The 15,625-nt window shown below is 39.6% G+C and overlaps 2 protein-coding genes across 4 annotated transcripts in view; one reads left to right on the top strand and one right to left on the bottom strand.

Moving 5' to 3' along the window:
• The window catches only part of ADA (adenosine deaminase), a 28,200-nt gene extending 22,106 nt beyond the window's left edge, over positions 1-6,094 (bottom strand). Inside the window, 1 exon segment of the mRNA XM_032217983.1 lies at positions 5,971-6,094. Within this exon segment, the coding sequence (XP_032073874.1) occupies positions 5,971-6,006 (36 nt within the window). The 5' untranslated portion in view covers positions 6,007-6,094.
• Positions 6,090-15,625, top strand: part of CCN5 (cellular communication network factor 5) — a 69,470-nt gene continuing 59,934 nt past the window's right edge. For all 3 annotated transcript variants that reach the window (XM_032217978.1, XM_032217979.1, XM_032217977.1), the window contains exons 1-2: positions 6,090-6,161; positions 15,005-15,188. The gene's annotated coding sequence lies outside the window, so the exon portion shown is untranslated. The remainder of the gene's footprint in view (positions 6,162-15,004; positions 15,189-15,625) is intronic.

Raw genomic sequence — 15,625 nt, 5'->3', positions numbered from 1 at the left:
TGCCTCACTTGCTACTTCTGCAGCCCAATTCCCTCCCTTCCAGTCCAGAAAGCCAGAAAAGTTGGAGACCACTGCCCTAGAGAATGACAACTCTTTCTGGAATGTTATTTAATGATTGAAAAAGAGTATATCTTGTCTAATATTCACTGTAATTGTACCACAAGATTGGTAATTTATCTGACCTCACAGTATCATTACCAGTCCTATAATGCTTCTTTACATAAAGCTGATGTACCAAACCTATGCACACATCCTGGATCCCTTTCAGTCGGGTTTCAGGCCTGGTTACAGCACGGAAACTGCTTTGGTCGTGCTGATCGATGATCTCTGGCGAGCCAGGGATAGGGGTCACCCCTCTATCCTTGTGCTCCTTGACCTCTCAGAGGCCTTCGATACCATTGACCATGTTATCCTTCTGCGACGGTTGCGAGAGGTGGGAGTGGGAGGCACCATCCTTCGGTGGTTCTCCTCCTACCTCTCGGACAGGTCGCAGTCGGTGTTGGTCGGAGGACAGAGGTCGACCCCAAGGCCCCTCAATTATGGGGTGCCGCAGGGTTCGGTCCTGTCCCCCCTCCTATTTAACATCTACATGAAGCTGCTGGGTGAGATCATATGCACGGGATTAAGTACCACCAATATGCGGACGATACACAGCTGTATCTGTCTGCCCCGTGCCAACTCAGCGAAGCAGTGGAAGTGATGTGCCAGCCTGGAGGCTGTTAGGGTCTGGATGGGAGTAAACAAGTTGGCACTCAATCCAGACAAGACCGAGTGGCTACTGATGTTCCCTCCCAAAGATTGGCCAAGTATTCCATCTCTCAGGCTGGGGGGTGAAATTATACGCCCCTCAGAGAGGGTTCGCAATTTGGGAGTCCTCCTGGATCCGCAGCTGACTTTAGAACACCATTTGTCGGCTGTGACCAGGGGGACCTTTGCCCAGGTTTGCCTGGTGCACCAATTGCGACCCTACCTGGATCGGGAGGCCCTTCAGATAGTCACTCACGCCCTTGTGACCTCAAGACTGGATTACTGTAACGCGCTCTACATGGGGCTGCCCTTGAAGAGTGTTCGAAGACTTCAGCTAGTCCAGAACGCAGTCGCGCGAGCGATCGTGGGTGCACCCAGGTACACCCACGTTACACCTATCCTCCGCGAGCTGCACTGGCTACCCATTAGTCTCTGAACTCGCTTCAAGGTGCTAGTCGTCACTTATAAAGCCCTACATGGCATCGGACCTGGGTACTTGAGGGACCGCCTCCTGCCAATTACTTCCCATAGACCGATCAGATCGCACAGACTAGGCCTCCTCCGGATTTCATCTGCCAGCCAATGTCGGCTGGTGACTTCCCGGGGGAGAGCCTTCTCTGTTGCAGCTCCAGCCCTCTGGAACGAGCTCCTCGTGGAGATCCGGACCCTTACTACTCCCCCGGCCTTCTGCAAAGCCACTAAGATCTGGCTGCTCCGGCAGCCTGGGGGGCTGTTGAAATAGCCAGCCCCACGGTAACTATGAATGTTGTGCATTTTAAATTGTTGTTTATCTATTTGTCTATTTATCCCCTTCCCTTGTTTATTGTAAGCTGCCCGGAGTCCTTCGGGAGTGGGCGGCATACAAGACCAATAAAATACAAATACAAATAAATAAATACATGAGCAAAAATGATCATCTCGTTCCAAATCTTTTAGAATACATAGTTGAGATTGATTTGTTCTTTTTAAATTAGAAATTAGGTAGCACATTTTTACTGCAGACTCAAGTCCTTAGTTCATCAAAAGAAGATGCCTGTCATAAGGTGATGAAGAGGCAAATAGTTTAGGTCAGTTTATTCACCAAGGGACTAGTGTAACAGAGTGAGGAAAATTTGAACATATTTAATTATGCATGCATAAGATTTTAACTCAGTTTAGTTTCACACAGGAAAAAGATTTAGCTACCATTTATTTTTCCTGAAAAGGCTTGGTTTCAAATTAAAAGGATATATGACGTAAACTGGTGGCCCCAACCATTTGGGCATCAGGGACTGGTTCCATGGAACAGTTTTTTCATGCATTCGAGAGGGCATGGTTTTGCATCCTGCAGATGGGGTTTTGCTTGTTTGTGCAGCCCGATTGCTGGCATGCCATGGACTGGTGGTGGTCCATGGACCAGGGTTTGGGAACCCTGATGTAAATGGTATAAACTTGAATTCAGAATACCTTTGAACTGTTCTGCTAATGGGTTAATTTCAACATTATAATTGTTCAAATATTTGGAGATACTTTGGAAAGATAAAGACAGTAGTCTGGGAACTCTAAGAAAAAAGAGGAATTGTGTGTATGTGGGATTATTCAGAACTTCCGTTACACCACAATTCCTTCTACAGACAGAAGGAAATTTTTGTTTGCAGAACATACATTCAGAACACACTTTAGAGTTAATTCTCTTTTGAACTGATCAGCAACTGAAAATGGCTCTAGTGTTTAAGATGGAATTGAAACCAAAAAACAAAGTCTCAGCTTAGAGAAATATAAAGAATGAACAGAGCTGCAGGGTAAAATAAGGGTAGAATATAGAATATTGGGATTCCTCTTCTCCCACAAACCAGTTTATTTGTGCCTTTTTGCATTAAAATCAGCAAAATACAATTTTTTACAATCTGTGCTGTGTACCACATATTTAGCATTCTAAGAAAGTCAATTTCCTAAGGGAAACAACTGCTCATCTTAATACAAGTTTGAAAGTTTCAGTATATAATTTTCATGATTCAATTGCTGGCAGTTAATGAATTTTTCTATGAACCAACATGGGACCAAAGACTAATAATACACTTAGATATTTTAGCTAAAATACATGAAGTGATCAGAACATCTCTAAAACAAGGGTAGAGGAGGTAGGGTGCAAATGGGAGGTGTAATTGTGGACTGCATGCATAGATACAAGATTTCAATCTATAGTAGCATCTATCACTTCGGACCTTTTGCCCCACCCCAGTTAACTCTGCAGGAGATACCAATGTTTATACATTTTGTCTGTCCATAATTGTCAAGAATTTTCTACCGGTAGATGATATTACTAAGTCTGTGTGAGGCAGTATTTTTTTGTTGTTGTTTGTTTCTAGGATACATCAGCAATTCTGACAAGTTCTTTTTTTTTTAATCTCCTTTGAGTCAATCTTATCTTCCAGCAGTTGCAGGGATAAGCCTCTGCAATTTCCTTGGCAACATTTTCAGAAGCCATGGAGTTAGGTTCCCTGGAGCTGAAAGAAAGGTTGATTTGCCTAAACGTGCCCAGCTGGCTTCTGTAACTAAGGCAGGATTAAAACTTGGGTTTCCCTGTTGCTAGTCCAACATTTTAACCACTAGAACTGGCTCTCTAGAATAGCCAAATCCATAACCTGGATTAAAACAGATAAAATCAGTGTAACAGATCATACATTCCACAAAGCATTAAATATAAAAAATAAAATATATTTTCAACTTTATTACTCATTATGACAAACCAGATTATATCAATAACATCTTTCCGCCATAACATAAAAGCCTGTAGCCCAGAATAATGTTCTCTCATTCAAAATTACATTAGATTTAAATAAGATCAGAGCCAAAACGTATTTTATAAAACTGAGGTGTTCTTGATTTTTGTTAAATAATTGGATTAGTTTCACAAGAACCTGCTTGGAAATAATTAAGCAGATTCCAGCAAATGGTTTCAGCTTTATCAGTAATGCACTATATGGATTAGAGCCATATATTTGGGAAAGAAAAATATAATGTCATATAAGTAAAATAGATGTAAAAGCTGTCAATTATTTCAGCCAACAGGAAAGGGTTATGACGTATTTTATGTTATATGATTTAACTAGGAACTCAGTTCAAGTTATGTATTGACCTGCAAAACTATCTTTGGCCGACTATATTAGCCCATCCCACCTGGTCAGGCAGGGAGGATATGCTGTGGACTCCATCAGTTAAAGACTTTTGACTGGCAGGGTCCAGGAAGAAGCCTGCTCTGCCATTGTCCCCACCCTTTGGAACATTCTCCCCCACCCAGAGATGAGGTGGGTCCCCCCTCTCGCGGATGTTCAGAAACGTCTGAAGATTTGGTTCTGCCAATTCACTTGGGGCTCAAAGAGGAACACATAGCTGTGAGGTTTGTTAGCGCCTTTATCTCCACTGCCTTTTTAACTTTGTTTTTATAATTCTATTTCTGTCTTAACTGCCCCCTGTGGGAATAGATTTACATTTTTTATATTTAATTGTACACTGCTGAGTCGCTCTGCTAGTGAGATAGGTGGTTTCCAAATTTGATAAATGAATAGAATAAAAGACCCAGAGCTGCCTTGAACTGTGAGATGGGTGGGAAATAAATGTAAGAAAAAAAATGTTCAAATAATGCATATAAACATCTCTTTGAAACATCTATCCAGATAGTAGTTTAAGAGTACAGTAATAGAAGCTACTAAGCCACACTATCCTATGAGCATTTAGAATTTGCACTGTGAAATGTAAATGCAAAAATTCTTACATACACCAGTTTTGTAAATGTCTAGTCAAACATTTAGGTATCAGTGGCAAAAATAATTTAGTTTTCCTCAAAAGTGAATATTTAACATTGACATTCACTTGTGTTTTTCAGATAAGACTTGGAGAGATAAAGTCAAACTTCATTCCAGGTGATTTCAACACCACAGTCATCTTGGCAGCAATGCACAATATCCTTGTGGGATTTTGTTTTTAATCTCCCAGTCTAATGTATAACCATATTTCCTAGCGGTGTCTCATCCAAAATTGATCATAGACAGCGCCAACTTAGGAGAAAACGATTATCCATTAGATGTTGCTACCTGATTGGACAAAGGCTAGGGATCACATAATAAAGATAATTCTTTAATTAAACAGGCAGAATTACTGATGAAACAAGAAACTGCAAGAGAGTAAAATGATGAATAGCTGAGGGAAGTGACAGCAGAAAGACAACAGAGGCAATGAAGACAGGAAAGAGATGAAATGTCAAAGGGTGAAAAATATATAACATAAGCAACTTAGGCTAATTAAGACAGGATGAGATAGCAATCTTAAAGCGTTGTTGTCAAAAGGATGGGAAAGCAAGAGTTAGGCTGGGGACAATCAAGTGTAATTTGGATTATCTGATTCAGACATTATTGGATGGAGCCAGCCAGTACAAAGTACAAGGTAGTCCTTGACTTAGAAATACAACTGAGCCTAAGATTTCTGCTGCTAAGTGAGACATTTGTTAGGCGAATTTTGCCCCATTTTACAACCTTTCTTGCTACAGTTGTTAAGTGAATCACTGCCGTTAACTGGATCTGGCCACCCCATTGACTTTGCTTGTCAGAAGGCCGCAAAAAGTGATCACATGATCCCAGAACACTGCAACCGTCATAAATAGGAGTCAGTTGCCAAGCGGCTGATTTTTGCTCATGTGACCAAGAGGATGCTGCAACGGTCGTTAAGTATGAAACACTGTCATAAACCACTTTTTTCAGTGCCATTGTAACATGCTGAACTGTCACTAAATGGACTGTTGTAAGTTGAGGACTACCTGTAGAAGGTCAGGTCCATCCAGCAGTCCCTACTCTACCCTGAATAAGGACGTAAAAAGGGAGCGTTTGATCCAGTCATGATGACCCTTGAGCTGCATTTCTGGCGGAAGGCGGGTCACCATTAAGTCGGTGGGAAGAGGCTGATGAGCAACGAGGAAAATACGCGGGAGGGAAGCGCTCCTCGGAGTTGTGGAGTGGACTCAGGCAGGGGAAGCCGGGATAACAAGCAGCTCTCCAATTACAAAGAAATAAGCCCCCGGCACTCTGCGAATCACCGGAGAGCAGAAAGGGAAGTCTGCAGCTTTCAAGGAAAGACTAGCTGGGGTCTCTCAGCGGGCGTTAGCGCCTCCAACTCCCCGCCGAAGAAAGAGCGGCTCCTCGGCGTCCAGGAGAAGCGCCAAGTCAGACCCCGCACCGGCTGCTCACTCACCTTGGGCTTATCGAAAACAGGCGGGTCGCGCTCCATGCTGCCGCCGCCTCTGACTGCTGAGTTAGCCAGGATTTCTGTGACTGTACCAGCCCGTCCTGTCAGGCTTTTGCAGGGATGGCTCCGCCCAGCGGTCGCTTCCGAGGCCGGGCCGCCCGCCCAGTGGCTCTCCGGGAGCTGGAAGCGTGGCTGGGGTGAGAAACTATTTGCTTTTTAAAATATATAATATATTTTCGAGCGAAAAGCGACTCTGGGAGGCGTGCAACAAAATTATAGAACAATAAACTCTCCCCGCTCTTTGCTTCCCCGCCAAGCGCGGTTGTGCCAACCCCGGGCTCGGCCAAAGGCTTCAGAGACAGATTAAAGTTAGTTGTGCATGGGCAGAGGTGTTTTTTTTTTTTTTTGCGGGGTGGCAGCAGGAGGAGGAGCTTTAGACTGAATTCCAGTCAGAGTTTTAAGAAGATGGGAGGAAAACAAAATAATGGCAAAGCCACAAGGGTTTCCCTGATGAACACGTGTTGCTGTAGTTCCTAAATCTTTCCAAGGGATCCCATTCAGCAATGCGGTGGATAATTTTAGAATAGATCCCATGGTTTCAAATACTGAGTGGTCTTGCGAATAAGTACCACTGGCATTCAGAGCAAAATTATGTAGTTTTAAAACGGGAAATTAAACGACTTTTGGAAACTAGGACGAATGTTTTGCCCAGCCTCATTTATTCAACCTGATGTTCCAGTAAGAATTCGGTGTTTACATTCTCTTCCTGTTATGTAAAGAAAACCAAAAACCTTGCAATATAGACAAATGAAAAGTACAGATGTTACTGAAACAATTTTACAAGTATGCTTATTGTTCCCATACCAGCTGAACAGGTTTAAATTAATCTTTGTACACAACTCAGAATGAAGTGTTTGAATTATGTACTATGCGGTGCATTTAGCAACACTGAAGGTACTAATAGTCTTGTACAAATAGCCAATAATGTGACATATATTAAACTCCACTATTTTACTGCTACAGGTGTCTACAAGATGGTTTTATTGGACATTGACATACAATGTACATACAATAAAATGAAGTATTTTAATTCAATCAGAATTATGAATAGCCTTTAGAGGGTTTTTTCCCAATATTACAATGAAATATTCCAATTACTCATTCTGTGTTAGTAAGACTTCAAACAATGATTTTGCCATTGTCAGGGTTACAAAATCTTTATGTTAATTATATAGCTGTATAAAAAGGCTTATTACTCTGTATTTCTGATTGTCACTGCTTATTTTATACTGTTATTTAATATATGTGTAAATAGATTCTAGTCTCCAGATTAAAATGTATTTTTAAGAATATCCTGCTAGTTGACTGCTGAGTCGTCCTAGGGCCTCTCCCCACCTGCATTTAAATACAATCCTGGCAACTTCTGAAGTCATCCTTACTTACATTGGACTAGCATTAAAATAATATTTTCCCCCTTTCAAAGGTAGTTTCAGCATGTACACAACCTGTTGAGTATTCCATGCATTACCTTGAAGAGAAGTCAGGAAATTGGCAGTAAAATTAAGATAGGGATTACAGCAGTAATAAGAAAGCAGATTACATGCCTATCAAATTGTATGCTGACTCAAGTGATTTGTAAATAGCCTTGTAAGTTTAAAAGGCATTACACCTTACGTTAGACCAGAAGTGAAGTTGGAAGTTTAAAATGTTGCTTAACTATAGCTTCCAATGCCCAAAATCATATGCATAATTGTAAAAGATGCTGGGAGTTGTAGTTCAAACTAGACGTAGAAAGCCATAGATTACTAATCCATATGTCAGAGTTTTAAAATACACATATCTAGTGTTTTGCTTTATCATACAGGCAAGCCAGATCTTGGTGTTCATAAGTCTGGGAGCTCCAATCTCTTCACTTCCAACATGGCTCACTATAGTTCAGACATCAAGTCGTAACAAAAAAAAATCGCATTCAATTCTATATACGCTTGAATTCCCATTTTCTCTTTTCCTCTTATTTTTATGCACACGTATTCATGCTAGCTATATTAATACATCAATTAATGCAAAACTCTTGTGTTTATTACAATTTGCAGTGAGGTGTGAAGTGACACGCCAAACCAGTACTTGAAATGGTTTAAAATGTTTTATTTATTTTGAACTTTTATTGTGGAAATTACAATTTATTTTCATTGGGTATTTGAATATTCTGAATTTGAATCTTTATTTTGTGATGTTAGTGTGGGAGAACGATTCTGGGGAAACTTGACTATGAAGGATAGCATGCAATTAAAAATAGATAGCATAATACATTGTGTGGTCAGGCGTTGGCCTAGCATAGTGTACTAACTGGTGCAAATCCATTCTAATGTCTGGTCATAAGAATACTAGGATTTCCCTTGACCTCCCATTTTTGTTAATATTTTTCATTGCTTTAATTGTTGCTACTTTCTTATTCTAGTGGGAACCTAAAACAAGAATTATTGCAAATTAATGATGATATAAACAAGTGCAGTTAAAACTGAGGAAACCACACTGAGAAAGGAAGTATGTGGTTCTTCTTCTTGCTTGGTGAAACAAAATACCAACATTAAAATAAGACAATTCCTAGAATTGGTTTCTAAAAACATGATTATTGCAGCTAGATCAGAAGGGGATTAATGCTTTTCTAAGGAAGGGCAAAATACCATATGTTTTAAAGAGGTGGTAATGTGACCTTCCTTGAAATGTGACAGATAAAGGTAAAGGTTCCCCTCACACATATGTGCTAGTCATTCCCGACTCTAGGGGGCAGTACTCATCTCTGTTTCAAAGCCAAAGAGCCAGTGCTGTCCAAAGACATCTCTGTGGTCATGTGACCCGCATGACTAAACACCAAGGGCGCATCTTCCCACCAAAGGTGGTTCCTATTTTTCTACTTGCATTTTTGCATGCTTTCGGACTGCTAGGTTGGCAGAAGCTGGGACAAGTAATGGGAGCCCACTCCGTTACGTGGCACTAGGGATTCAAACCGTCTAATTGCCAACCTTTCTGATTGACAAGCTCAGCGTCTTAGCCACTGAGCCACTGCATCCTGTTTATTCACCACTCTATTCTGATCTTCTGCCCCAAGTGCTAATTATTACCTATAACCTATAACAACCCCCCAATAGGTTATAATTAGCATTACAGTGCCAAGATTGATTATGATTATGATTCTGTCACGTCCAGGCAATCCAGGCAGGATCTGAATACGCTTCCTCCAAGAAGTCAAGCATCTCTGATTGCCATAGCATAATGAAACATGCTGCCCTAAGTGTCATGGCCCCTCATGTTTGGCATTCAGGAAAACACTTAAAACGTTTATTTGAAAATGGAATATTGGTTACTTTGATTCCTAGTTGATGGTGTCTGAGTGAATAGATATAGACTTAAATATGCTATGTTGAGAGGATGTTTTATTGATGGGACAGATAAAATGACTGGGGGATAGTTTTTATGTTACATTGATTTGTCCTGTTTACCACCCAGAGTTATCTGTTTGAAAAATATAGACATTTTGTGAATACACACAAAACGTTATAGACATGAATTGAGACCTGTCTCTAAGCACATAACTCATTAGATAGTCACTATTCTCATTCATTCTTGGCTCTCACATTGGGTCAGTCATCCTTCCTCTCATCCACTGAATTGTTGAACTTGCACAACTTAACAAAATTAATTTCTGTTTAACTGTGAACTTTACATAGAAAGGTCACTTAGAAAACACCTATTTCTTAAGAAACTAATAACTAAAAAAATAAAGGAAATAGTAACAGAAAGCCAAGTGGATGCAGTGGTTACTTACTGTATTGTGTACAGTATATTGTGTACTGTATAGTTGAAAACTGTGTGACCATGAATTCTAGCCTGGTGAGATGCTTGTTAGCTAGTCAAGCTCCTTTGGCTCTGGGACAGGGATCTCCAAACTTGGCAACTTTAAGACTTGTGGATTTCAACTTCCAGAATTCCCCAGCCAGCAATACAAGACTTAAAGTTGCCAAGGTTGGAGACCCCTGCTCGAGGAAAAAGACAGTGGCAAACTGTTTACAGAAAATGTTGCCAAGAAAACTGCATAGATTTGTCCAGGTATCTATTAAGATTGACTGAAAGACACTAAATAAATAAACACTACAGAATAAACATTTTTTTTGTAAATATAAATGTCAAATAATAGATGACAGCAACATTTAAATGTACTTTCCTAAAACTTAAACACAAACAGGCATTGTGTATGGTTTACATAGGATGCCAATTTGAAAGCATTTTACAAATAGTCTTTTTTTAGCAACCACAATTGGGACCACTCAGTTGTTAAGTGAAGTGTTCATGAAATGAAACCATGACAGTGCTAAAGATCTTACTTCAGCTTTCCTATGTTTTAAAGATTCGTGAAAGTCATAAATGTGAGGATTGGTTGCAAAGCTACTTTTCATCACTGACATAACTCTAACTAGTCACTAAATGAGGCAATCACTAAATGAGGACTGCCTGTAGTATGTTGTTCAGTTTCCTTGCAAATCTGAGAACAAATATAACCAATATGAATGGTGACTCCAACACAATCAAGTCAGTGCAGAAGAACTGCAATTTAAATACAGTGGCTGAATGATTTAAACACGCTGGCTGGGAAAATCTGGAAATTGAAGTCAATACAATTTAAAATTGCTAAATATGAGAAACTCTGAACTATGCGTAGGAGGAAATTCTGAACTATGAACTATTTTATAGCTATTTCATTATATTAAATAGAAATATAATTGATTTTATCAGTTAGCCTGGAACATGGCTTTTATTGGCCTGGAAAATGGAAGATGAAAGCAGATTTTTATTTACAGCTCTAAAGCAAGGTTTGTCTTTATAGCCTGCTGCAGAAAGGTTCAACTTTGGCAATGCTCAGATGACCTTGGCTGACTTCATAAAGCTCAGCAGAATTAAACCTGGTTAATACTTGGGTGGAGACAATCAGGAAATACCAGAACTATAGGCTTGAGTTCTTTTGTTAGGAAAGTTAGAGTTTTGTAAAGTCAAGTTATTAGAATGTTTCCTGTTCAGTTATTCTGTGTACTTCCTGTTTCTCTTACACTAAAGACGGTTTGATGGAAATTTGGAGCATCTCTGACCATACCCCAAAACTCGGGAGAGTACTTGTACCTCAAGTGCCTCAGGTTCTGTACATCTAATTTACAAGATAGAACTAAAGATCAGCACTTTCTTTGCTTTCTAAATAGTTTCCTAAGAAAGCAATAGATGATATATTTCTGATGATGCTGAATGACTTCAGTTTAGCCACCCAAATAGATTTATTCAGAATATGGCTGGCTTCCAGGACTTGTCCTTAGCTGCTATTGAAACTGAGAGAAATGAGTTGAGTCTCTCATTTGAGCCCAGGAAATTAGGAGAGGAAATTAAGGCTTACAAAGCTGGTTCTTGTTTCAGATGTGTTGGACTTTATTCTCAAAATCCCACTGCCCTGGGAATTCTGGTAGTTGGAATCTAGCACCTGGTTGGGAATGGCTGGTTAACACAGCCACTAAGGAATCTGAGAGAACTGCTAGAAACTTTTTCTTAAAATGCCATTGCTAGTTCTGTAATTCATTTGGATAGCAACACTTATTTGTGCTCTATAGCATGGGTGTCAAACTTACAACGGCACATTGCGGTCATGTGATGTTTTGTGACCTTTTCCCCCTTCTTGGAAGTGGGATGGGCATGGCCTGTGCATGATGGATCTGGCCCATGGCCCGCCAGTTTGACACTCCTGCTATATAGATACTTCATTAATATATGAATAAATAGCAGAAATAATAGAAATAGAGTAAATAGCAATAGAATAAATAAGAAGTAAATAAATGAATGAATAATAAGTGAATAAATAGCTAGCAACAAGGAAACACAATTGCTACTGAATAATGACATGTCCTCACACTTTGCTAAGTGTAGCAAAATAATGCCTCACTAGCTGATGTGGAAGGACCCATTCATGTGCGTTGGCCTTTGTCTCATTCTCAGCTTGTGGAGACAGACTATGTTGGGTTGGTTCTTAGTTGTTTCAGTTTAAAAGCATTTTTAAGCTTATCCTACCTCTGTATTCGTTGGTGATGCAATGAATGACATATTCCCATAGTGGCATCTGCCTAGCAGGATAGCTTTAGACCAAGTGGTTCGCAAGCTCAGTAAATGAAGGTGTGTGGAGTTCAGCTCCCAGAATTCCATCCAACATTTTTCAATGAGGCTGCTACAGACTTCAAGAGCTGCTTCTCTACCCCTCAAACCCAGTTCATCCAGAGAAGGTGAGAGTCCAGCATGCAATTAACAGAGGACAAAACTAATTGTGTCCTGTTTCTTCTGAGTAATGAGATTAAGGTGTGATGCTGTCCTTATTATTTGAGGCTGGACAAGTTAAAGCAATTGGCAGATGCCTTAATTTGCTCTCTCACCAAAGGTCATCAGTCATCAGCAAAAATATCCATTAAAGTGGGCTGGGGAAGAGACAAGTTTTGATAATTGCTCAGCTGGGCAGGTTTAATCATGGTCAAATGTCACTCAAACGTCAGAGGGTTCTGCACAAATATCTTGCAAAGTAAGCTACTGTACTTCTCTGTTGATTTAAGGACTGGAGGAAAGCCTATTTGAAGAAAGACACATAGAGGCAAAAGTGATCACATTTAGCATCTTTTTTCCCTGGAATCAGATTATATCTGCATTTTATTTTTCTTTATCACTAAGGTTGCAAGACTAATTAATAAACTATTCCATTGTATTAATAGTAAATGATCAAAATTTTAGAGGCATGCAACTGAATCAGAGTCCTTCTAGATTTGTTTTTGTAGTTTAAAATAAATGGGTGCCCTTCCCTCTTCCATCCTTTTGGTTTAGCATTCACCTAGTGAAGATTTCTTGGGAAATCAAAAGCCTCCTCACTTCTTTGTTACTTCTTAGCTTAATGATTGTAACCTTCTTGTTCCAAGAAAGCCTTCTTTTGCTGCTCTTAAAATTCGAACCCACCTTGAATTTTAATTTGCTGCCTTACATGCTACACTGAATGGATATTCTGTCCTTCACGTACAAACTAGGCATTAGTATGCCAACTCTAAATAGTGACTGGATGGTAATTTACTGTAGGTTATATTAGGAAAAATGAGATAAAGCCATTTTAAACTCTTAAAACCATCACAGTTTTTTGCTTGGCTTTTATTTGTGTGTGAGTAAGTGGTTTTTTTTAAAAAACAACAACAAAACAGGACAAAAATAGCTGAGTATCAGTATGCAACAAAGGGCTGTTAGAAAGCATTACGGGAGAAAGTCAAATGTAGTAGTTCTACTGAGTCAGCACAGCTCGGGATACTTTTCCAAAAGAATGTAAATACCCGTATTCTTGTTTATAAAGCACACAATCCTCTTGTGAGAAGCTTTGTCTTTAGGGTCAGGCTGCTTTAAACTCGGCTGATCTTGATCCAGGGCATCTATTTTTATCCTGTCATAAGTTGCTTTGGCTTCTCATACAGAGAATTCTATACAGCAATTATTGGGAGCAATTTAACGAATGCCTGTGTACAAAATAGTAGCATTTTTAACTAGCAGATCACATTAGCAGAAACAATTTTTTTTTTAAAGCAAGGATTTCTCGTGTTTTGAACAAAAGCAGAAATGTCTCCCAACGACACTAGAAATAGATCAACAAAATTCTTCTAAGTATTCTGAGGTTACTTTCCATGGGTATTGAGAGCAAAGGGCAGCAAATGATACCTACATGATAATCTCATCATATAAATTCTGAGGTTTACTGTATGTAATTATGCCAAATATTGGGACAAAAGAAGTAAGGATAGTATAGTATTTGATGACAATTCATGTATCATGATTTTGCATCTTCATGGTTTGCTGAAGACCACATTTACCCAAACCGGTAGCGGCGAACTGCGGGTGGCCCTGCCCCGCCCACCCGCCCAGGCTCTAAAACGTCCTATGTAGCCTCATTTTTGAAATTGCATGCTTGTGTGCACGCTGCACGCACAAGCAAAGTGCATGAGTGAATGGCCACACACATGTGCAGAAGGCGCATGCAATGAGAGCGTTGACATTTACAAACCAGTGGTAAACTTATGTGAATCCCACTGCTGCTGAAGACCTCATAGTTACATTTTAATTGCAGAAAATTAATCTAGGGTTTCAAGTAAATTCACTGAACTTTCTTAGCTGTTAGTCAGCTATCTCTTTAAAAGGCTAAATTTACTCTCCAACCTAAGTGTTAGCTTGTTTTTACTACAGTTCATTCAATCAGAGGTTTTATGTGCCTGTCTATACATACATACATACAAACAAGTACATCTAGGTCAAAACTTACAGTTTACAAACCAAAAAATTGATTGGGCCAAAATCAAATATACCATATTATGGTTTACTTGCAATATGCTAATTCAATTACATACAGTATATGTATAAAATAAACAGAATGTGTAAGCTGTTTTAACAAAAGTATTGCTTGTTGAACAAGCCACAGTTGCCTGGATTTATGCATCATGCTCCAGTAAAACTAAAATGATATAATGCATGATGCATATGATTTATGAATCCAGACTAACTATGGTATTAGAGTTTGAAAATGCAGAAAAATAATGCCTGTGTGTCTGAAAGAGAAACAAGAGAGAGGTCATTTTTACTGAAAGATCAGATAGTTTGCACTGATTATTTTCCCCGTTAGAAGAGCTCCCAAAGAGTAGGATAATAGTTGATGGACAGAATTACTTTCACTACTTTCTGGCCATACTCTCTATATTTTTGGACCAGCCACATCTGCCCTGCAAAATTCCAGACCACAGTTAAATATGCCAGCAGATATGCAGTCCACCACCTTTCATTGCCTGTGTAGAGGCGATGTAGTTCTGCAGCCCCAATCAGACCATCTCCATTTTGTTTGCTTCTTCTTTAACATTGTACATTGAATGTCCACTGAGATTTGTACAATCCATAGTAAAAATCCTATGCTAATGTTAATATGTGATGTTAATTTTTTCTAAAGTGTGAATTCATCATGTGCCAAAGAGGTGTTTAAAAAATCCTTCTCCCTGCTGGTCAAATGATCTACATCAGGAGTGTCAAACTGGCAGCTGGCGGGCCAGATGCATCATACACAGGCCATGCCCACCCCAGCTCCCTGAATGGGAAAAATGTCATGAAACATCACATGATGGCAATGTGACATGGTGAGTTTGACACTGGTGATCTCCATTAACTTCTTCCAACCTGTTGCCCATGGTATTGTGAACTTGCATCATTTCTGGCCTAGAATAATGGGAATTATACTTTAAAACAAATTCAGGGAATCTGATGTTTGTTCCTACATGATGAGTAAGACTTTTTTTAAAAAAAAATGTGGAATTTTGTTTTTGTGACTTATTGTTATATTGTGATATGTACTTTGATTCTGAATGAGCATTATTACTTGCTTCCAGTTAATGATATGTTGGATTAAATAGAGATACTTTATATTGATCAACACATTTTCTGTCTGTCGAATTCAGCAGTGTCAAATTCACGTCGTCATGTGACGTATCACAACTTTTGCCCCCCCTTCGCTAAACCGAGTGTGGGCGTTATAGCACATGACACAACCTTCCTGCGAGTTTGACAGCCCTGGTCT

Source organism: Thamnophis elegans, chromosome 5 (assembly GCF_009769535.1).
Source record: "Thamnophis elegans isolate rThaEle1 chromosome 5, rThaEle1.pri, whole genome shotgun sequence".
NCBI lineage: Eukaryota > Metazoa > Chordata > Lepidosauria > Squamata > Colubridae > Thamnophis > Thamnophis elegans.
Note: the sequence above shows the minus strand (reverse complement) of the source record. Positions and strands in the feature narration are given on the sequence as shown.